Source organism: Pectinophora gossypiella, chromosome 16 (genome assembly GCF_024362695.1).
Source record: "Pectinophora gossypiella chromosome 16, ilPecGoss1.1, whole genome shotgun sequence".
In the NCBI taxonomy this organism is placed as follows: Eukaryota; Metazoa; Arthropoda; class Insecta; order Lepidoptera; family Gelechiidae; genus Pectinophora; species Pectinophora gossypiella.
Window position 1 is genome coordinate 11,683,959 of NC_065419.1, and position 23,347 is coordinate 11,707,305.

The 23,347-nt window shown below is 37.3% G+C and overlaps 1 protein-coding gene across 14 annotated transcripts in view; it reads left to right on the forward strand.

The window, feature by feature from the left end:
* Positions 1–23,347, forward strand: part of LOC126373756 (kinesin-like protein unc-104) — a 139,880-nt gene that overhangs the window by 57,498 nt on the left and 59,035 nt on the right. For 13 of the 14 annotated variants that reach the window (XM_050020012.1, XM_050020019.1, XM_050020018.1 and 10 more), the window contains exon 3: positions 16,241–16,398. In XM_050020012.1, the coding sequence (XP_049875969.1) occupies positions 16,299–16,398 (100 nt within the window). In that variant the 5' untranslated portion in view covers positions 16,241–16,298. Of the gene's footprint in view, positions 1–13,392; positions 13,505–16,240; positions 16,399–23,347 lie in introns of those variants that run through there. The other variant, XM_050020014.1, reaches the window with a different exon arrangement.

Sequence of the window (23,347 nt, forward strand, 5' to 3'; positions counted from 1 at the left end):
AATAGTATATTCATATGTGTTGCACATAAAGAATTTGTTATGTTATTGTAGTAAATCACTTGTGTCTGAAGCTACACAGTATACTCTATACACAACGTTACATGATCGTTATCGTCACATGGGCCATGTCATGAGGCTTTGACGGCTCAATAATAACCCCGAGACCGGGGTTGGTGAGGTCGTTCATCGAACTTACCACCCATACTAAAGAAGACTATTAATTTATTTCCGAGAAATAGTTAATACCAATAGCAGTTACGTCCTTAGTCATTTTCTATTATTTTAACATTTCCTTTAAATTTTAAGTTAAGGTCTATGCATGTTATTTTTTTTTTAAGTTGACAATGGTGCTAATTCCTGCAGACGCCATCTAACTTTATTTTAAGTTATACCTGTCATTTTCTCATCCGTTGAAAAAGAAAGGGACGGGTAATCGACAGGCATAAAATTTATGGAAACCACGTCAATTTTAGGCAGAAATTTAAAAAGCCCTTCCAAAATTTTATATTCGCCAATAGCTCGACAGAATTAACTTGACAGCACACGTCCAACGGATTGCATATGAGCGAGATGCCTATTTTATTTGCCGGGGTTATTCATTCATTTTAAAATTAACAGTTGTCAATCATCCGTCCCTTTCCTTTTCGGCGTATAAGAAAATGACGGGTATAATTTAAAATAAAATGAGGAGGTGTCTGCAGGAATCGGGGCTTTTGATATGGCACTTTTGAAATGAAGTCCTAAGATGAACGTGGTAGGTGATCAGTTCATCGCCCCATAACATACAATGTCTTAGTCGGTTTTTACGATATGCATGCAGCTAACCAAAAACATAGAATAAAACGTGCGTCCTTGTCGCGTTCCAATTTTAAGTGCAACTATACGTATACGTAATGTTATTATAACCTAACAGGCTGGGTACAGGGAGGAGAGAAAGAGAAGGAGAGATGACTTTGCTCTGCAGTGGGACACACATAACATAAACAGCCTATATACCTACGTCCCACTGCTGGGCACAGGCCTCCCCTCAATCAACCGGAGGGGGTATGGAGCATACTCCACCACGCTGCTCCACTGCGGGTTGGTGGAGGTGTTTTTACGGCTAATAGCCGGGACCAACGGCTTAACGTGCCCTCCGAAGCACGGAGTCATCTTATTTTTTCGGACAATCAGGTGATTCAAGCCTGAAAGGTCCTTACCAAACAAAGGACAGTCTCACAAAGTGATTTCGACAATGTCCCCATCGGGAATCGAACCCGGACCTCCAGATCGTGAGCCTAACGCTCTAACCACGAGACCACGGAGGCTGTTACACACATGGCTATTAATAATAACAATGTCATTAGATAATGAAGCTTTTAAAGCAGTGGTTCCTAACCTGGGGGTAATTACCCCCTCAAAGGTAAAATGGAGATTCTAGGGGAGTAACACGGGATGGCACGAAATAGTATTATAACTCTTGTTACGTTAAAAACAAAAGCCAGAAACCGTCTGAAAGGTGAGCATGACATGAGATCCGCGTTGAGTGAAACCGAACCTAATATTGTCATACTTGCGAATGCAAAACAATTTCAATCTTCACACTAGTTAACTCCGAGATTTATATATTACTTTACTAGTTACCTAAACGGGCATTTTCTTACTTACATAATAAAAGTTTTAATTATTTTAAATTAGGGGTAAACTCAATTTCCATACTTGTTCACAGGGGTAGTGACATTAAAAAGGTTAGGAACCACTGGTTTAAAGCAATCTAGTTAGTAACAGGTAATTCAGTTTAGAGAATATTAAGTTTGCTTTACGTACATTGACGCATAGGCGAGCTCTCCATCAACATATAGGTAGCTATGAAGCATACTTCAGCGTACTGTTGCTAGTTGAAAATTGATTCTGGGAAGCTTTTGCACATCGTGACGCAAGCGTATAAGTGTAAAAACTATTAATCGATGTTTGTTTGCCGTGGTAGCCCAGTTGGTAGAACGGTTGCCTTTCACTTTGAGGTCGCAGGTTCGAATCTAGCACAAGCCAAACTAATGATTGTCGAATTTGTTTTCGCAGTCATGTTTGGATCGTAAATGATGATCACGTGCTCAGCGGTGAAGGAATACATCGTGAGGAAACCCATATTCCCGAGAAATGCATTTTCGGAGGTATGTGACCTAACCTGTATTGGGCTGGTTTTCATTTCGCGGGTTGGAAGGTCAGGCAGGCAGTCGCTTCTGTAAAAAACCGGACCTGTCAAATTTTCAGATAATGCTAGGGAGATGATGATGATGACTGGGCGTAATTTTGTTCTCGGTATATTTCAAATAGTATCTCTACGTAATTGAGTAATGTAACGCGTGCTGCATGACAGGACTTGTACTGTAAAACAGTAGGGACACAGCAAAGTTTAATATCATACAACTTGTTATGTAGGACAATGTATATCCTTGCTGGGGCGCTTTAAACAGGGTATTCTGTTACCGGCTCATGGCCGCAATATCTCCAACAAATTGACTTCGAAATGAAAAACTTTGCTGGCATTATCTTGTTGATATGAGAGCGCCATACTTTATATTGTTTATTGCACAAATGGTAGTACATACATACATGAGATCACGCGCATTTCCCGTTGGGGTAGGCAGAGACACGGAATTCCATTTACTACGACTCTAACACACTAGTTTGACCTCTTCCACTCTCGTCAAAGTCCTAATGAATGCTCGCTGGTTTAGAGTACTCTTCACCTGGCGTTTCTTTTAAGCATCCTCTTACATACGCAAAAAAAATAATAGTAGATAGTAGTAGAGTTAAATATGGACTTATCTATAAAACAGATCTTTTCGAGTAAACGTTTCTTTAAAATTCTTTTAAACCGATTCTCGTTGAGGAAACGAGACGTTTGTTAGTACTTTGTCGGATTTACTTTCGGTCGCATAACACAATATACTTATTATTATGTAGTTATTTAAGGAGATTCTTTAATGTAATTTTTCCGGCGCTACAGCCACAAATCTTTTTTTCCAAACATAAAATTCTCCCAATAATAGCTTCTATGTTACGAGAAAATTGAAGACCAAACACGTTGCTTTTTGCAAGCCAGAGTTATTCAGGGTTTATACGTGAGTTGTTTCCTTATTAAAGATACGAACTACAAAGTGAAGGCTCACGAAACCTGCCCCAGTCAGCTGTATCGGAGGCTCTTCACAATCTTTTGAACTTGGCTGAAGAACAAACATGCTGGCATGTGTGCAGGCATCCTTTGAGGCAATGTGTTAAATATTAAAATATTCATGAGCTCCAAGACGTCTACTCCAGCCCCTAGAAAGGTGACGGGGACCACGAAAATGTGAAAATATGTTCGGGATTATTGATGAGCCCTTTGCCGTCATGGAACGCTCTCGAGCATTCTCGAATTTTCCTCAGCAATACGTATGTTCTATTATAAGAATGGTACTTAAAGATATCTTGATAATTTATTGGATTTTCAATAAATGAATTGTGTGTTTGTTTATCGTCTAGTGACGTCAGAATAGATTCTGAGAGACGAACCCAAAGTCACATTCGTTATTCAATTTTCGGATCTATTTTTAGTGAACGAGAAAAGTTTTTTCCGATAATCGTTCTCGTATTGGAGGAGACGTTCGGCTGCTAAGTTCTATTACTTTATTATTATAAATAACAATCTCTAGTTCTGGGAAGTTTATTATTTATTCTCTGTGAATTGCCAATTTGAAATATAAATTACAAACAAATCTAATGCCAAACTTTGCAAACTTTTTAAATACTTACTTAATTCCTTGATGCTTAATACTGACATTACCTATTTGTAATATTGTACGTCCGACATGGACATGCTGTTGAGACAATTTCATAATGTTTGACATTGTTTAATAATTATAAAGCTGGATTCCAATTCAAACGGAGTAAATTCTTAGAATTAATAAAAGTAGCTTTCAAAGGTCGGGTGGAATATGGACCCGAGAGGTTAAGAAAGAGAAACGAAACAATGGCTATTGCTTCAGGCTCTCATTGTTTAGAAGTTTGTAGGTATTTTGTGGAAATGTTAGTAACATGGAGGGTTGTCGCAATCCCAGAGCAAGAACACGGTCCGAGAAATTGCCTCGTAATTGGTGCGGCAACGCGTTTGTTTCTAATTAACGTCTTTATTTGCGAATTGAGCACTACGAAACATTTCACCCCTTGTTTTGAAGTCTTTAGAGATATAATAAACGAAACTACGTGCTTTAACTTTCTGCGTAATGTTCCTTAGTTGTTATAGCAAATATCTTTTTTGGAATTTACAAAATTTTTAAAACGATATCTTATCTTTATTACTCCTATCTTTATTGTTCCTTGTTTTAGGTTTACGCGGTTATTATCATAATTAAAACACATAATAACGGGTTCTTACCGCGTTCAAATCAGGGATATGAGTCTCCCGATGGGATGACGGGGTGGTCATCCCGTGATCATGGCACTTGCAACAGTGTCGAAATATCGGGAGTCTCATATCCCTGATTTATACGCGGTAAGAACCCGTTATTATGTGTTTTTATTGTTCCTATCATTCCTAAATGTGCAATTTCGCTCTGAACTGTTTTCTTTTTTAAGAATATGGTAGAATTGGGAATGTTTTCTAGAGTCCTTGAGCTTCGATGGCTGGTCATTAAGTTAAGCACGAACCTTGACTGTGTTACTAAGTTCCGGTCGTTATTATCACGCTTTTGTTATTACGTCTATCTCTTTGTTACTAACTTCACGATGATGAGATGTGTTGTTTACTCGTGATTGTTTGTTGTTGGTTGTTGCGGATCTATCAGCCCGTTACGTCATGGGTCATTGTTCGTACGAATTATGTTGACATTGATTTGGTAGAGGCCGTCAACTGTAGCTGTTATGTATTTATATAGCTTTTCTTTGTTTCTATTCTCCCTATTATTTGGTACACAATGTGTGGTACAAAATACACAATAGGATTTATAATTAGACTAGCGACCGCCTGCGAATTCGTCCGCGTGGATTTTGGTTTCCGCGGTAAGAATTTCCGATTTTTTAAATGATTAAATTTAGGGTATAGACTCTAAAGTTAATAATTAAAAAAAAACGTATATAGATCAATCACTACACAGCCCTAATCATAGGCCTGGCTTTTTCGTAGGACCATTTAAGATAAACATTTCCATCACATCATACGGTCACGAGCATTAATATGTATGTATACACTTTGGTACCATGTCACATTAACTTTTTTGAGAAATTGAACTATAAGTCTCACTAAATGTCAAATATGTTAGTGCGGCAGAGTCCTAAAGTGGGTACATTATATTGCTCATGACTGTACATTACATATGTGTAACGGTATGTCAGCGCACGACAGAAATGCTTGCAGATGGTAGATTTTTTCCTACTTACTTGACACTTATCGTCACATTTTTGACAATTCACACAATCTCTTTATAAATTGTAGCCTATGTGTTATTCTGATGTATAAGCTACATAATTGTAATGTTTCATTAAAATCATTCGTAAGTTTTTGCGTGAAAGAGTAACAAATATCCAAACATCCCTACTCACAAACTTTCATATTTATAATATTAGTAAGATTCTTTCTTGTAGCCATGACAAATAAAAATATAACACTGACAAAGTGTAACAAAGGTGCACCTTTTTGAGTTTCTCGTATCTGGTAGGTACATTTTTAGAAAATAGATTACTCCCAAACAAAAATGGAAATGTGCATCGATTGTAAAAAATGTATACTTAGCTTAAAGTCTGCCGAAAGTCTGCTTAAAGTCTTCGCATTGATATTGAGACTTTCTTTATTTATCTTGCAAGAAACCTCAACGGGGCTGTTACCAGACGGCAAGGTATAAATCTTCTCGGATTAAACAAAGTTTGGATCTAGGATATAGATTCCCCGTAGACTGAACTTTGTAACAAACAGTCTCTTTGTTCTGATTGGACCTTCTGTTGGTCTAACAGTCTAGATAAACAATGTAGTGGATAAATAGTGCAAGTCTTTCGGTCTAAATTCTAACTAAGTGTAAACTTGTATTCCCACATCGGCCATATAATTCTTGGCAAGTATAAATTGTACGTATTTTTCAGGGTGACTTTGACTCTCGTGTTTAACCTTATGTTATTGTGCAAAAAGTGGAGCTATGTCTATTGCAACGTTTAAGAGAGCAAGTTCTCTCGATCTCGCTTTGCACTCTGCTCGATTAAGTCTCAAGGGTTTCTTTTATTCTTTACTTCCATTCCCCGCTCTCGCATCTCTTTGTTGTTTAGAAGTCTTTGCGTCTTTGCCTTTTCATTAAACATACGCTGTTCTAAGTATACATCATATCATATAAGTCCTTAGCTCTCTAGGTCAGCTCAATTTTATCTTGTTATCCTCGGGGATTTCAGCAGGAGTGGAAGGAAAATATTGTATGTTGTTTGTTCTCTGCAATATCAAACTTGTTATTTCATATTTCATCCCGTCACACCCAGACATCGATTTCCGCATTAAAATTTTCATTCCAAAAGCTTTAAAATGGAAAATGAAGCCTCGTTTACCGAATGGAATATTATTGACTAAAAAAACCCTGATTCTGTCTTTACAAATGTACCGATGTTCAATTATCATCCATCAGCAAAACGTACTTTTTGCGATCAATCTTTTTCATTTATCTTTTTCGTAATTATTATTTTGGAGTAACTGTCTAACAGAAAACTCGGTGAGATGTGAGTACTTAGTTCGTCTTGCGATGGATGTACCTCTGACTACCCCATTTTGATATAGTCGTGAGCTTATGTTATGATATTTTGGAGTAGGTAGACTTTTATGATACGCCCAGGACGATTTTTTGATATCGAACCGTGTATGTACGGAACTTTTTTAGCTACGAAATGTAGCTAATTTTAAATGTGTTAATGTTGAGTTATTCGCGTGTTTTTTGATAATCGTTTTAAGTCTTTGGGTAGTCTGTTGACTGACACCCAAGAATGTTCTGTATTACCTTCCCAATAATGGTCCAAAATTTATCGTCATCATCATCAATATGTACTTCCTAGTAGTCTTAATGTTAGCCGGTTTGTACTGTATTTTATTATTTATTTCATCCTAAATCAAAGCCAATAGTTTGTTATTACACGAGTACTTCCGTCTGTTTGGATGTTCCAGTTCTAACTATGCCCACCACGTGCCGGGTCAAAAATATCGTAAAATTGGCGCTGCGTGCCTTCTCCACAATATGGCCACCAATATAGTCTACGATACGTGTTTGGGTCGTGGCGAATATCTTGTAAGATCTTACTACCCGTATATAGTGTTCTTTCCTTTTGTGGACAACGACTTTATTAGAAGTATACAAAACTTATAGAAAGATGACCAAAGCTGCTTTTAAAGTTAATTTGACAAAATGGTTGCTACAACATTGCTTTTATAGTATTAAGGAATTTCTAGATTATAAAAACTAAATTTTGACATTGTTAATTAGAGTTTTATTATTATTATTATTATTTTATTTTATGATTGATTTGTATTATATAATTATTATTTAATTGTAGATGCATGTGTAGCAACAACATAAATTTGCATGCTTACTTGTAAGCTGAAAACACGGACTACTGTATACAATTACATCTGTAAATACTGTTTTCTGGCAAATAAATTATTCTTATTCTTCTTATTCTTAAGAATCACTTGTGTTATGTTCACGCATATAATATATACAGGGTGTTAGTGACATCGTAACGAATACTGAGGGGAATGATTCAGACCATGATTCTGAGTTACTATCAATTGGAATTTTCCGTCGTAAAATTCATGTTCTTTTGTGTTTTTTAAATTATTCTATACTTTTGCGATGGAAAATTCCACTTGGTAACTCTGAATCACACCCTGTACTAGTACATACAAGTAGCCATACAAGTAGATAGGGTGTTAGTGACATCGTAACAAATACTGAGGGGGATGATTCAGACTTTTTTTTTTTTTTGATTTTTATTCTGAGTTGATATCAAGTGGATTTTCCTGCCGGATTTTTTTTCCACTTGTTCCATACTTTTGCGACGGTTATATCCACTTGATATCAACTTAGAATTATGGCCTGAATCATCCCTTAAAGTTTTCGTTACGATGTAACTAAGATAACATCCTGTATTTTTATCCTCTAGTCGGGTAGGCTTGAAACGAGTATATTGTCTGTCGAGATAATGAAATCTGCTGAAGGTTTTCAGCCTTCCAGACAATACTTAGGACTCGTGATTGAGCACTGAATTTACATTAGATTAGGTATATAGGATTGAGGAACTTTCATTCATTCTTTGAAAATGGGTGGTGGTATTTACCTTGTTACCTATTACAACAAAACTCATCAATATTTACTTACTGGTTATGGGTACATATTATTTATTATGCAATTAAATTAAGAAGTTCATGTATTTCCTTATGAATTACAATCTAGTCCCCCCAAAAGTAGTGGGACCTATTTTAAATGTTCACGCAGATCTAGTGTTTTTTGACTTTTGAATTGAATCTGACACTACAATATCATCCATTAATTTAGGCATAGAATAAAGAATAATAACGTGGGGTTGATGAGGTTGGTAATCTACCTCACAACCCACTCGATGGAAGAAGAAGATGTATACTCGTATAAAGGTAACTCTCCGCACAGCACCAATTTGTGTCAGGTTTAGTTCATAAAAAATGTTAAGTTAGGTTGGCTGAAAACGATACGAAACGACCTTGTTTGGGATACGAGTACTGCGTTTAATTAAAAAAATATATCAGCATAATCAAAGCCAAAGGTATAACTCAAAGGAGATTCGTCTAATCCCGTCAATCTCGAATATGGGATCTCGTCATATTATGCTTCGGGATTGATCCCGAAAAATTAGACGAGATCTCGCGAGATCGAGATTCCGCGAGATCGGGATTGCATTTCCTAGCCTGGATCGTCAAATTTTGTAATATTAGTAGGACTGTATTTATACATTGTTTTAAAACACATAATAACGGGTTCTTACCGCGTTTAAATCAGGGATATGAGACTCTCGATATTTCAACACTGTTGGACTGTTGCTGTTGTGTTGTTTGGACTGTACTTATGATATCTCAAAGTGTTTTTTCGGCGTGACTTATTGTAGATTTGCCACAGATGGCATTAACTACTTAACTACTTTTTTTGTAATTGTGATTTTTATCTTTTTTAATGTTAGTAATATAATGACATGAATTTTATTAATAGTAAATATTAAAAAAAAATTACATTTGCATGCTTGCCTGTACGCCGAATACTGTACTGGACTAAGTTACTAATATCTAATTTATATAATGTATTCTCGCAAATAAACGATTATCTTGTCTTATCTTACTTGGCCGGAGATATCTCAAAGAAGACATTATAATGTAACATAACAACATTCGTCCCAACATTCAGGGTTCATATGGCACTACCTATCCCGATTACTGGTAATTTACATTAGAATCTTAAAAGCCTCCTCCAGAGTTTACTAACTCGACACTCGACTTCTGCAACAAACTAATTAGGTTTTGCGTGATAAGAAGCTGGTTCAACTAAGTTAAGCCAGCCACTTACATCGAACACGTTTTAACCTCATTCACGCTATATTTTGAATGGCCCTGTTCGGAGAACGCGTGAGTTACATCGCGGTGTCGCGGGTTCGAATCCCGGCTCCGGCTCTTAACCACAGTTTTTTTTTCCATTATGCTCTTGAAGCTTAAATGCAAGGGTCTCCTTTTAAGCAAAGTATGCCTGTGCCAGGAGACACCGCTCTTCTATATGAAGGTGGAAATCTAATTTACATACCTAATAAACAGTAACCATAACTAAAGAATACAAGTTAGATCCTAGTGTGAAAGCGGGCCGTGGTCGGCCGTCCAATGGTATGCCTATAGTACTGCCGTGCACATGCTGTATGTTATTATTGTACTTTTACTATAGTGTTTCAACGCATAAAGAATTTTATTTATTTTATTTCAAGAAAAAAAGAAAAGGAAATTGTGTTAGATTTTTGAGTAGATGTATGGCATGTGTAAATGTAAGTGTGTGTGTATGTGCGTGTGTATGTTAAGTGAGGTAGAATAGTTCGACTTCATGAGTGTGAACTCACGTTTGGATCATAGATAATTACTAATAATAATAATTAATTGATATCACGTGGTTTCCAGGATTTGTGCTCGGGCAATGGCAATGGGTTCGCCCCCATTACGTGGACTTAAACATAGCTGGCGAGAAGTGGGTGTATTATAGTATACAGCTCTGCCTCATGATGCTATGTTATATTAAATCTTATTCGTTAAGTACTCTAACGTCTTTATAAGATTACTTAGTATAATATAATACCAAAATATAATATCAATGTGCTGAGCGCTATAAGCTTTACTTCCATCGATATACTTACCACATTTATTGCAATAAATTTTCATTTCATTTGTTATGTTTCGATTGTTAAGCAACTTTCGCAAAGGCCGGTCATAGGATGGGTGACCACAAAAAAAGTTTTCAGCTCGAGCTCCTCCGTGCTTCGGAAGGCACGTTAAGCCGTTGGTCCCGGCTGCATTAGCAGTCGTTAATAACCATCAATCCGCACTGGGCCCGCGTGATGGTTTAAGGCCCGACCTCCCTATCCATCCATAGGGAAGGCCCGTGCCCCAGCAGTAGGGACGTTAATGGGCTGATGATGATGATGATGATGAGGTACCTAACATTGAAAATGACTATAGACTTACCGAGAGTAGAACCCTTGATTTAAAAAGTACTTAACACGTGTAATAATACCAGCCGTTACGGGTAACATTTTTCTTATAAATGATTCTAAAGCACCAATTACAAAGCTTCATCAAATAAATTACGATCATTCGCTGCAATCCATTAAGGCCGCTGGAAAACGCTTTTGCTTTGCGCAGCCCCTGCATCATTAGTCGAAGCATAAGCTATTTTTAGACGACATTCAGTTACCTGCCTTCTTCGTTTGGAATTTTTCTACAGAACGAGTAACTCAAGATGCTACTAATTGGATCTTGAGACATCTTCGGAGTCTATTTTCCTTTTTTTCTTTTATAAGTAACGAAGTATCTGTTGTTAAAAGTGTGTCTATTTATGTCGGGTCTGCGTGTTTCTCTTAAAACCCGTGGCGAATGGGACGTCGACGACGACGCCCGTTCTGTCCAGCAGTGGGTCTGTAATAGGGTATTTATTTATAGTTCCAGAAGAAAACAAATGAAAAATGAAATTGTAACAGCTATCCCAAATCAAGTACCGCATGTTCCTAGCGAAATAAGGTACAATAAGTTATATACAAATTTCGTTTTTCTAGAACAGAAAACAAACAGTCAGGTATTCTAGTAATTATAATAATAATGTGTTGGCTTCGGCCCCACGCATGCCTTCCAAAAGTCCGGGACTCCATAGTCCCGAGATATGGAAACGACATACAAATAATAATAATAAAACACTATTACATCTATACCCCATTTGCCTGATTGTTCAGAGAATTTAAAGAACAAAATCAGATTAAACAGACGTGCAAATTCCCCAATCCTCTTTTACTACCGTCTTCAATTCTCAAAAAGATATGTGCGTCTCTAGACGGTACTATAAAAATTTAAAACTCGTACCTAATATATTTTACTCGTCGTCCCATGTGGCTGACCCAGGTAGGAACACGGGGCAAAATGTCAGTATTGGAATAAAATGACGACACGCCCGTAACTTTCCAATCGATATTATTAATAACTGAAAAAGGTATCCAGTTAGATGTTACCCTCATGGTTGGTCTTCCATAAACATCTTTTATGCTCACGTTATATGTAATGTGAACCCTAACGGCGCTCGAGCTAATACGCCGGCAGTTACACGAGCCAGCTATCAATTTGTAATAGAGCCTTGTTGCTGTTGTCTTTATAAATATTATTATCATCACCATCCCATTGTTATGTACGTTACCTAGCGCCTTTCTTGCTATTGTTAGTGAAAATGACATGTTTATCCGGATCCTTACCTCATGTCTTTCTTAGCATGGTATTACGATGACCCCTTTGTTATCTATTTTTGTAGAGGCTTTATTTATGTTCTTCGTCTTCTATTGTGGGTTGTAAGGTCGATGAATGACCTGAGCAATACTAGCATGAGAGATTATTATTGTCTCGCCAAATATATAGTTACTTCGCACTTCGCAACCAACCAAGATCAACTACTTAACGTATCTGCCTTTCTTAATGTGATGGTATTGCATAGAACATCGCTAGTAATCTGATATGATGCCATGTTTTAAGATAGTTTCGCCCTTCACTTATCCAGAATATTTTCTTTAACCCTATAATGTTTATCTCCAGACGAAAGGTCATCCACTACCTACGCAGTTTCGATGAAAGCGTTACTGCTTTCACCAAAAATATTCTTACTTTTAGGTCTGTTGTCTATTGCTGTCTTATTAAATTTATTTTGCGTCATATGCTTTCAAATTACCGTGTCTTCATGCCTTTTATTTGAACATATTGCTTAGCTTACGATAGCGTCGGCAGACGTGTAGGTATATATCTGATCAATACGCGGGTATTGCGTCACGGTTTTGGTCGACAAGAATAAGTGCGTAGTTTGTCTAGTTCCTTGACCCACGCCGTTTCTCATGCCCATTGTGATTGGTAGAGTCTGGACTCTTGAAAAGGTCGGGGATATCGGGAAGTACACAGCATAAAGATTTTTTGTTGACGTAACAATCCGGTACACTTTTTATGAAGCAAAGAGTTAGTGGATCGAAGCAACTTAATCTCAGTTGAATTTGTGTGTAAGGTATCGGTACCAGCATTAAATTCAAAGTAGCCCCATCGAATTGATCTGGACGTTGAAATCAAAGCGCACGTGCTTAGAATTCTGCTTCACCTCCTTTCGACCCACCGGCTCCTTTGCATTCCAAGCGCCTATAAATATTCCCTACCTTTAACATTGTTACGGGAATAACCTCATATTGGCATCTGGCATACAATGTATCCATAATTCATAGAGTCTAAGCATTTAAGTAAACAGCCTCATACGTGGGAGCATTAGGACGGTGTAGACTGCGGCGGTCTATCGTTATTGCGGTTCTGACGTATTTGTAGCGGCGAAGGTTCTGGGCCAGTCGCACCGTCCCGTGGGACTGATGACGTCGCAAATTTTGGTGTGTATGCAGTACCTAATAATTAAGTGCAATCGAACCGTACTCAGGGAGTCGGCAATGAAATGGTCAGGTTTGTGTGGATTGTGTTATTTGCGGTGTGGGATGCGCGGCTCGGGGTCGCGCAGCGCGGCGTTAGATCGAAGGCTCGGCCGCGGGGTGCAGCGCGCATGCGCCGCCGCCGCCACCCGCCGCCTCCCTCCGCGAGACACCGGCCGCAGTCGCTCCGCGCACCCGACCGCGAAGCGCCATGTCCGCAAGCGCTGCCACTTGACTGGAGCGCCCTGCTCTCACAAAAAAAAAACAAACGTGAAACGCGATTCGAACACTCTTCGGTCGCACGGAAGCTAGGGTAAGTCCTTAGCGGTTAGGATCGTGGAGGTATTCTAGTGCAGTGTCGATTTTTCCAAGGTTAAAGGCTTCGATGTGCTCCCGAATCTTGGATGTGTAGAGGGCGCTAGTGTGGTGGTGAGTCATCTCTGCGGCGACACGTTTTCATGGCCGCTTCGATCTTGTGGAGTCCCGTAGGTATTTCTCGGAAGATGTAGACTGCAGTGGGTGTTACGTAAGTGCGTGCGAGTGCAGCGGACGGCCGACACTTTCGACGAGCCGCGCTCAGCCGGGGCGCACCGGACCGCAACCAATTACCGCACGCGAGGATCACTTTCAGGAAAACATTCACCATTTTATAAGCAAACCTTGTGCTAGTAACTGTGGATTTTGGTGCCGAAACATCTTGATCGTTCGTTGTATACTGTTTGTGAAAATGCCCCATTCGAAAGACTCTTGTGTGAAATATCCAGCGGATTGTGAAAGTGCATTTGTTTTTTTGACCGGGTTCGGAAATTCTAGTGCTGAGATCGTCAATTAATTACTTAATATAAATCTACTCGTCAGGTATTTACTTAGCTTTGTCATTTTAAGAAACAATTTACACGGAATAGGTCTTACCTATATGTGCGTCCATGAAATTATCGCAGCAAATCCTACGCCAACTCTTTGCTTGTCTCAAATCGATATTTTCATCTATTTTGATGTATGACCTTTTGATAGATATTTCCTCCTTTTACATCAACCTTGGTTGAGTCATATCTATTTCCAATTTGATTTATATCTATTTCTGTCTTGAGAAACAACGATTTTGGTGCTGCCAATTAGATCACAAATATCTACTCAATCTTCAAGGAATGCATTGTAAGAATACTATGCGTTGTTTGTAAACGAAATCGAATCAGCTGATAGACGCGTGCGCACAACAGAGTGCGCCGGACCGTGACGTGGTAATCGTTAATTAGGAACGCAGTATGACCCATTGCCTTGCTTCTCAATGCGGTTCATTTGTAACTGTTGTAATATGATTTGTACTAGAATTTGCACTTCATTGATGTATAGCTACTGTTACAGTTCTGTTATGTTGGATTATAGATGTACTTAGAGTAAGTTTTTGTGCATGTTTTTTGCTCTTCGAAGTGTCTTCGACCTTCCAATAACGGTTGAGTTCTGGATCACGTTTTTGTGTTACAATGAACTTTGTGTTAAGAGTGTTTTGGTTTTATTGGAATTCGTTCTACTTCTTCTTCGTTTACTGCATTATTGTGCTGTAAGTATAATTAACGAGATTCAAGCACCTCTGCTGCATTTGGGGAGGTACTTGTCTTTTAACAGGTACATAATACGGTACTAGAGGTTGTTTAGATAGATTAACAAGTTCATTCCTTTGTATCTGAAGAACATGCAATGTCACTTAAACAAGCTGCGTAAGAACCGTCGCCGGCTCATCACACTCTAATGACGTCACCGGAACATTTACACTAATTCCCGAATACTCGGTAATTGTTATGGCAGAGAAAATTGTCGCATAATCCCAGCATTTGGGTGGAAATAACCAGCGCTCCCCTCGCTACTGCCTCGTTACTTGTCGTTATGTCTGTAACAGCCGCCCTGAAAGAATATTCCTTTTCATTCCTTCTTGCCATTTAACGCCTTAATATTCTGTGCTCGGATCTACCTTTTAGCATTCTACAACTTTCCAGACACTAAATTTATCGTTAAGACTGAAAGTTTCTGTGAATTTTAGTTGAATAAATTGGTACCTATTTAAAGTTTTCCAGATTCTTGAAATATATTCTTTTTATAGCATACATTTGTGATCAGAATTTTAAAATTTGGCCATGGCTTCGTATTGTTCTGCAATATGCAGTAGGCGATTAATTAATAATGTAGAAACCGACACAACTAAACTACATTTTAATAATGTTCTAAGATCTTATCGGAACCAAATTAACTCTATAGTATGGTAATGGTCTGGCTATTTGATAGCTAGCACTGAATTGAATCGTGGCCATTACTCAAAGGTAACGCAATTTCTCCAAATGCATTTATTGAATTTTTGCTAGCTTATGGTTCCTTACATTTTGTCTCCTGGTTGCCTTCACTATTTATCGTCATAATTTGCCAGATCGGAAAGTTGTCACGTCAATTCATAGCTCTGTGGTTAACTACAAGTAAATCTAGAATTTAAGTGAAATTGAATCGATTAATACTTGGAGTAAGATGAACACGCAATTTTAATCCTTAGCTATTACCGAAATAAATAGCATTTTAAATATGAAGTACATTACAGTTTTAATATACAGCAGTAGTATATTAGTATACAAACCGATAATAGGCAACTTTCCGAAACTTCCAAATATTTCTTCCGCTTCTCCTGTTTACGTAACTTGAAGAAATTGTCAGGCACCGGTTTTATCATATTTCAAGATCAGAAAATATGTTGCTCTTAACCAACTTAGCTTAGTTTTGTCTAGAATTTCTTGCCTGCCTAGCACAGAGACTGAAGGCAACCAGATACCCTCAGTTTTGTCATCAGTCTAGTGACCTCTACAAAGATGGATTACAATTTGTTGCTCACAAATTAACTGTAATTTAATTAAATATTAAATTAAAGATTTATTGTTTTCAAGTCAAGATCAAGCAAGTCCCGTCTGAGTCAGATTTATTTTTCTCTTTGAAATAAATTAACACTAAAGTGAGCAATACCTACTAGCTTAATTGTATTGCCTATATTAACGGATGTCGTTTGTTGCAGGTGTAAATTCGGTGTCAGTACCGATGTGCTAGTGGCTGGGCGCGAGGACTGAGCAGCCATGTCGTCAGTTAAGGTGGCGGTGAGGGTCCGCCCCTTCAACTCGCGGGAGATTTCCCGCGAGTGCAAATGTATCATCGAAATGTCTGGCAACACCACAGGTAAGATCCTCTTTGGTCAACAAAAAATTTCTTATGGAAATCCTGTTTACATAAATAAATAAAAAAAAAAAAATAAAAAATGTTTATTTACTTTAAAGGTAGATTTTTACAATACAAGGGCTCGGGGTCTCCTTTTAAGCAAGAAGTTGCTTGTAGTAGGAGGCTCCGCTCTTCCATAACTATTTTATACATATGTAAACTAATAATTAAGTGTACGTGTGTATGTGAGGGTGTGTGTGAGTATGTGTAGTGTATGTGCGCTTATGCAGTGTATATGTACGTTATATAATTATGTTATTCTATATATTCGTTAGCAAGATAGATTCTACTTCTGCGTAGGTTTTTTGATTTAACCAAGCTGTAACAGATTTTTTACAGTTATAATGTGACATAGGATATATATTTAGTTTTTTATTTAATAAATTATATATATAAGATGACTGTTTATTGTATTGCCTCATTGCAAATGTAGTTTTAACTCTTACTATCGGAGCAACATCATGTTTTCTTCTCTTATTATTAAATAAATTTGGATCAAAAGGGAGTGCAAGATGTTTTTTAAGAATAAGATGTAGAATGTACAGTTTTCTTATCGTAAGAATATCCGATTTTGTATATAGGAGATCTGTAGGATACCTGAAGGGTTTGAAGAGCATCACTTTTATAAGTGATCTCTGGGCTCTTTCCAATTCCAAAAATTTAGTTTTTGTAGCACCACCCCAAATAGGCAAGCAGTACGATATAATTGATTGGCCTAATGCTGTGTAAATTTGTTTTATTAGCCTTTTAGAGGTTACATGGCGCAGGGTTTTGAAGATCCAAATAAGTTTGCGGATTCTCTTCATTATTAGCTCACTGTGGTCATGCCAGGATAGCCTTTGGTCGACAATAACGCCTAAGTATTTAGTGTCATGAACTTTCTCTAGCACTGTGCAGTTACAATCAGCCGCTGCCGGGGGTTGACATCTGTGGATTTTAATTTGGAAATCAGCTGTCGGTTGAGTGACTTCATACATGGTGAAACAAATATAGTTTGTTTTAGCGGTGTTAAGGGTCAATAGATGGGAATCCAACCATTCCACTATTTTAATAAGTCCAGACTCGGCGATCAAACGAACTTCGTTCCATGTCCTGCCATAGAAGACTACAGCAGTGTCATCTGCGTAGGAGAATATGTGACCTTTCTCTAAAACCAAATTACATAGGTGGTTTATGTATATCAGAAAAAGGGTCGGTCCAAGTACACTTCCCTGGGGAACTCCGTAAGTATTGATGCTCTCAGAACTGGTGTAATCTCCCACCTTTACAGTTTGCTTACGTTCGCTTAGATAACTTGCAAGCAATCTCAGGGGTACATCTCGTATACCTATCTTCTCAAGGCTGTGTAGAAGAATGGGGACCGAGACTGTGTCAAAGGCTTTTTTTAAGTCGAGGAAGACAGCCAAGCACTTACCTCCACCATCCAGTTTATCTGTAACAGTGGAAGCAAGCGCAAGGATGGCATCCTCAGTTGACTTTCCCTTTCTAAAGCCATATTGTGAATTTGATAAAATATTATATTTGTTTAAATATTTGATCATACGAACATTAATTAATTTTTCCAATATTTTAGAGATGGCTGTTAGTACGGATATTGGCCTATAATTGGCACAGTCGATTTTGTCTCCATTCTTATAAACAGGTGTTATAACAGCCTTTTTAAGGGCATTCGGAAAAACTCCTTGTCGGAAACAGAGATTCACCAGTTGAGTAATTATTGGGACTACTAGTTCATGTACTTCTTTTAGGAAAAAGGTGGGAATGTTGTCCCATCCGGCAGAACTATCCGACTTCAAGCCCATTAAAACCGCATGCACCTCCACAGGATCAGTCTCTAAAAGAACAAATGATGACAGTTTTGTGTTTGAAGAGGTATTGAGCCGCTTGATATTATTAGGCTTATGATGAGACGTATTTCTTGACATAATATCGTTTGCTAGATGGTTCCCAATATTAACAAAGTATGTGTTAATTTTATTAACCGCTTCCTGCGGGGTCGCAGCCACTTCTAGTAGTCTGGTATTTGATGACATAATTTTATTTCTGTTTGTAATGGTGTTAATAGCTTTCCATAACTTTTTAGGGTCCTTGCTCGACTTTGCTATCTGATCACGATCAAATTTTCTTTTTAATTTCCTGATTAAGCAATTGCAGTGATTTCTATAACGCTTATAAGTAATTTTTAAGATTTCATTTTCAGGGTTAGTTTTTAGCTTTTTTTGCATAGAATTTCTATTTGTGATGCACCATAATAGGCCAAGAGTCATCCAAGGTTTTATCAATCGACATTTTTGTGGTATTCTTATTTTAATAGTGTTTGCAAGAATGCAGCTTTGTAAATTATGTATAAGATTATCTGTAAATATATTAGGATCCGTTAATGAAATCAATTCGAGTAATTTGTTAGTGTTTAAGTGTTGGAGGGCAGAATCTAGGTTAATTATAGTTTTAGTTTTTAAGCTTTTGTCTAACTTTTGCAAATGAGATATGTTTAGTAGTATCATGGAGTGATCAGTTATAGTTGCATTAATTATCGCAATAGTTGCCTTTTTATTTTTATGATTTAATTTTAAAATGAAATGATCTAAGCAGTTTGCACCTCTCGTTGGAAGGGAATGACCAGAGAGCAGTCCATGCATGGCTAACATGTTCAAGTAGTTTAATCTATTAGTACGTTTATAGGCCACCTCATCTGGTCTATAAATTAAATTTATGTTTATGTCTCCGGTAATTACGATATTTTTGTATGAAGTTAAGTTATTTAAATGCTGGTCCAATGAATTTGTAAATTGTTCAGTATTTAGGTTTGACGGTGAACGATAAATCCCCAAAATAACAAGGTCAGTCAGTGCAATTTGTAGGCATGATGCATGTGTTAGAGACACTTCACTAATACTAGCTTTTAGTGTATTTTTAATGAAGGCAACTACTCCATCTGCTTTGTTTAGATGTTTTGAGGTTTGATAAGCGGAGTAATTATTCATTTGAGGAATACGTTTGTTTGCATCTAACCTGCATTCTGTTAAAATAATTAAGTCAATCTCAATTTTTAATTCACTTAAGTTTACTTGTAAGTCTTCAAAATTTGAGTAAATGCTGACAATGTTCTGTGACACGATAGTAAAATCATTGGACGTAACTGAGAATACCCTCGGAATTTCGCGTATGTCATAAGTATGCGAGTTTGCAATTTCTGTGTTATCAATATGTGTCATGACTTGTAAAGAGCTATCCATAATTGTATTTTAAGATTAAACTATGATTTGTGGCAGTCGGTGTGCTATATCTGTTTATAAGGTACAAATTATTTTGAAAGTATAATTGAGAACTATTTGTACGACAGCTAGGCAATACAACATTGATTGTATGGTAAGTGTGCATAGATGATTGTTTGTGTGTTTCAAATGTTCGTGTATAAGTTAGTGTTTGTACACATATTAGACTTAGCATAATACGATATAAGTAATGTTTAGTCTTAAATAATATATCGCTCATACACTGGCTAAGGCAATATAACAAAGTCTTAGATAAGATAACGTAAAAAATATAGAAAAGAGTAACTACCATTACAATGAAAATAACCTGGTAATGAGGGAAAGACGCGGTATTTCGATGCTTATTTTTGGTGATAGTGTGTTCTAGTCAATCTTCGTTCATCATCAATTGCTGGACTTGAGCTTCACTTGTAATTCGTATAATAGGCGAGTTTTCGGTTTTTCTTATGTAGATATTGCCGTAAGCGGTCCAACAGAATTTGTGTTTCTTAGTGTTTGTAAGGTCCCTCGCAAGGAAATAAAGACGGGAGCCGCGTGGTGTGAGATGTTCCGACATATAAATTGGTGTATCTCCAAAAGAAGTAAATCCAAGGTGTTTAGCAGATAATTTGATTTTCTGCCTTAAATTATACTGTTTGCACATTTTTAGCATTTCGGTTTTTAGCAACGTTGAGTTGGTTTCGACCACTATTGATGACGTACATGAATCTGCTTTTTTCGATCGAATCCGATATATATCTTTCACGTCCGCCGTACACAACTTGCCGCCAACCGTACTTGCAAGTGTGGTAACTAACTTCAGTAGGTCCTGTTTATTTTCATTTTTATTAATCGGAACATTTTTGATCTCAAAGTTGCATTTTCGGTATCCTTTTTGTAGTTCTTCAAGTTTATCCTCCAATAAGATTATATGTTTTTTGTCTTCAGTAGCTTTATTTTCCAAAAAATCAATTTTTTTCTTTAGCTCTTCATTTTGTTCCGATAAAAAAGAAATAGAATTCTCAATCTTTGTATTTACTTGCTGGATTTCTTTAAGTGTAAGCATGATGTCTTTTAGTTCGCTACGATTTGACTCGAATAAGGCTGTCATAGTTTTCTTCATCTCTTCCTTAAAAGAGCCAAAATCGTCCTCTCTCATTCTCTTCCGTGAATTGACAAAGTTAGTAGGAGTCTTGTCTCCTGAGACGCTCAAATCAGTTTCGGACATGGATCTGTTTGCCATTTTAAGTTACTTATGTGTATCTTTGCGATGAAAACAAAGTGTAGGCTCGCCGAGGTAATCGTTGTAACTAGATGCGTATGCGCAATTTGTAGGTATAATGTTAAGTGGGCGTCGCCAGATAGTGCGTAGTAGGCCAATTAGCACCTCTCACAGGATGACTCAGCGATGAGGATGCACCGGTTGGTTTGAGCAGTTTAAAGGCGTACCTTTAACAGTGGGTAGTGTCCGGGTGGGGGACGATGTACCAGGCGCCGCATAAATCACTCGTTATCGCCAACTCCAACTGACTTCTGCACTCCTATTATTTCACTTTAATTTTTGCGTTAGAAAATTGATTTAAATTTTAAATAAGAATTAAAATAAGGTCCAGAGCACGACTACACTCAACAGTGGTCCGGGGGGAAGAGGAACACAATATTCATTTTTTAGCAATCTTTACGGAACGAGATATGAAAACTCTGCAGATTTAGAATAGTTTCTTTCAAGCAGTTTAGTGTGAAGACACGGATGATATAACTGTTTCATAATACAAACAAGTCGAAAATTAATCAAATATACACAAGAGTTCCAGACATTGTTGTAATAGAATGTCTAACTAGTCTGTCCTTAATTAGACCACATTTCCAACTAACATTGCCACGTCAGACGCACTTGAATTAAATAGAAATTCCACAAACGGACCTCCATCTCGTGGCATTCTTCGAGAGTCACCTTGAGACCTTTTCACATTAACCACGGCTCTCCTGACCCTATAAATGAAGAGCGACGTTTATGTAGCAGTAAACCCACCCTCGCTCTTTGATGGACTGATAAACTAGATAAAGCAAAATGAAGTGCCTAAATAGACCCTCTTCGTTGTAAACGCTCGCTTGATGAAAATTGATACGACTTTTAGATGCCAACAAAATTGTAATGGACCATTCGATGGATAAGTTACTGTAAAGGATGGAGTTATATGAGTGGTTTCCAACAAACTGAAAACAAAATATGAGCTAGAATATGACGTAAGTAAGAAACGATTTATTGAACTAGTTCCCAGAAATGACACATGCGATTACTAATATCAGAGATCTGAATGATGCTATATATAAGACTAACGCTTTTACGTGACGAGTCATATATGCAAACACAAACAGCAATTCAAATTGAAATAAATATTTCTCGGCTATTAAATAAACGGTCTTAATTTGGCTGCGGTTGACCATAAACAGTAGCGTAACTATTACTGAAACATCAGATATGAGCGAATGGCGTGACAAGAAGTAAGAAAGGTATAAAATTTAGTGTAACTGCGCAGAAGGGCGCGAGCTGAGGGAAGGCCGAGCGAAGCCTTACGAATGGCAATGTCAGGAACCTTCGGCCTGTAAACCGGTTGGGTAAAACGATTGTAAAGACTACTGAAATCAATATAAGACACAACATAAATAACGAAACTACAATCGATACAGAAAAAAATGTAATTAACAAAAGACGAGATGTTGAAGCCTGAAAGGGTAAAGAAAAGTAAAATATGAAGTAGACGCGACTATTCAACGTCAAATAAATCATTCAACGTCAGATACATTTTCTACATTAAAATTATTTTCACGGTAGATTAAAACACTTATAAAGCTAAATTAAACATTTTTGTTTTAGCTCTGCAAATTATTAATTAGCATAACAATTATAAAGGACAAAATATTCACAAATGCCGACGTTAGGTGACGACGTTACCAAAAATAAAAACTTTATGAAATAACATAAGTCAAAACAAAAGAGTAGATTTAAAGCCCAGAGTTTGTAAGACATATTTAAAATTAACTGTAAGGTCGCTTGGAACATGCGGCCGGAATATTGTGTATCTCTGCGACCCTGTTTTCAAGGGCCGCTGTAAAATTTATTGCTCCAACCCTGATCTGGAACAATTTGATTACCGGTGCTGAGCTTTGATCATCTAAAAATGTACCTAAACTGGAGGAATATAGGATTTTAAAAGAGGAATCAATGGAGGGTTTTTTGGTTCAGTGAAAACAAATATAATAGTGTAATGTGATGATACTTGAGAAAGAAGTTACAGATTAGTCGTTTAAGATTTTTGTAACGTGAATACCTAATTAAAATTTATTTTAAAGGTATACGCAACATCCACAGTCATATAAAAAGAAGTATATAACCTTACCTGGAAAACACATCTGATCCTCTATGTTCTATTTATTGAAAATGATGATCTTCATATGGGTGCATTTTGGAGGTATGCGACCTAACTTATATTGGGCTGGTTTTCCTTTCGCGGGTTGGAAGGTCAGACAGGCAGTCGCTTTTAGTAAAAACCGGACCTGTCTTATCTAGGTTAGGTAAGCGGACGTGATTATGATCTTTATAAAGAAGTTTCGGGCAACGATCTTGAGAACTCTTGAATATAAAATATATTCAA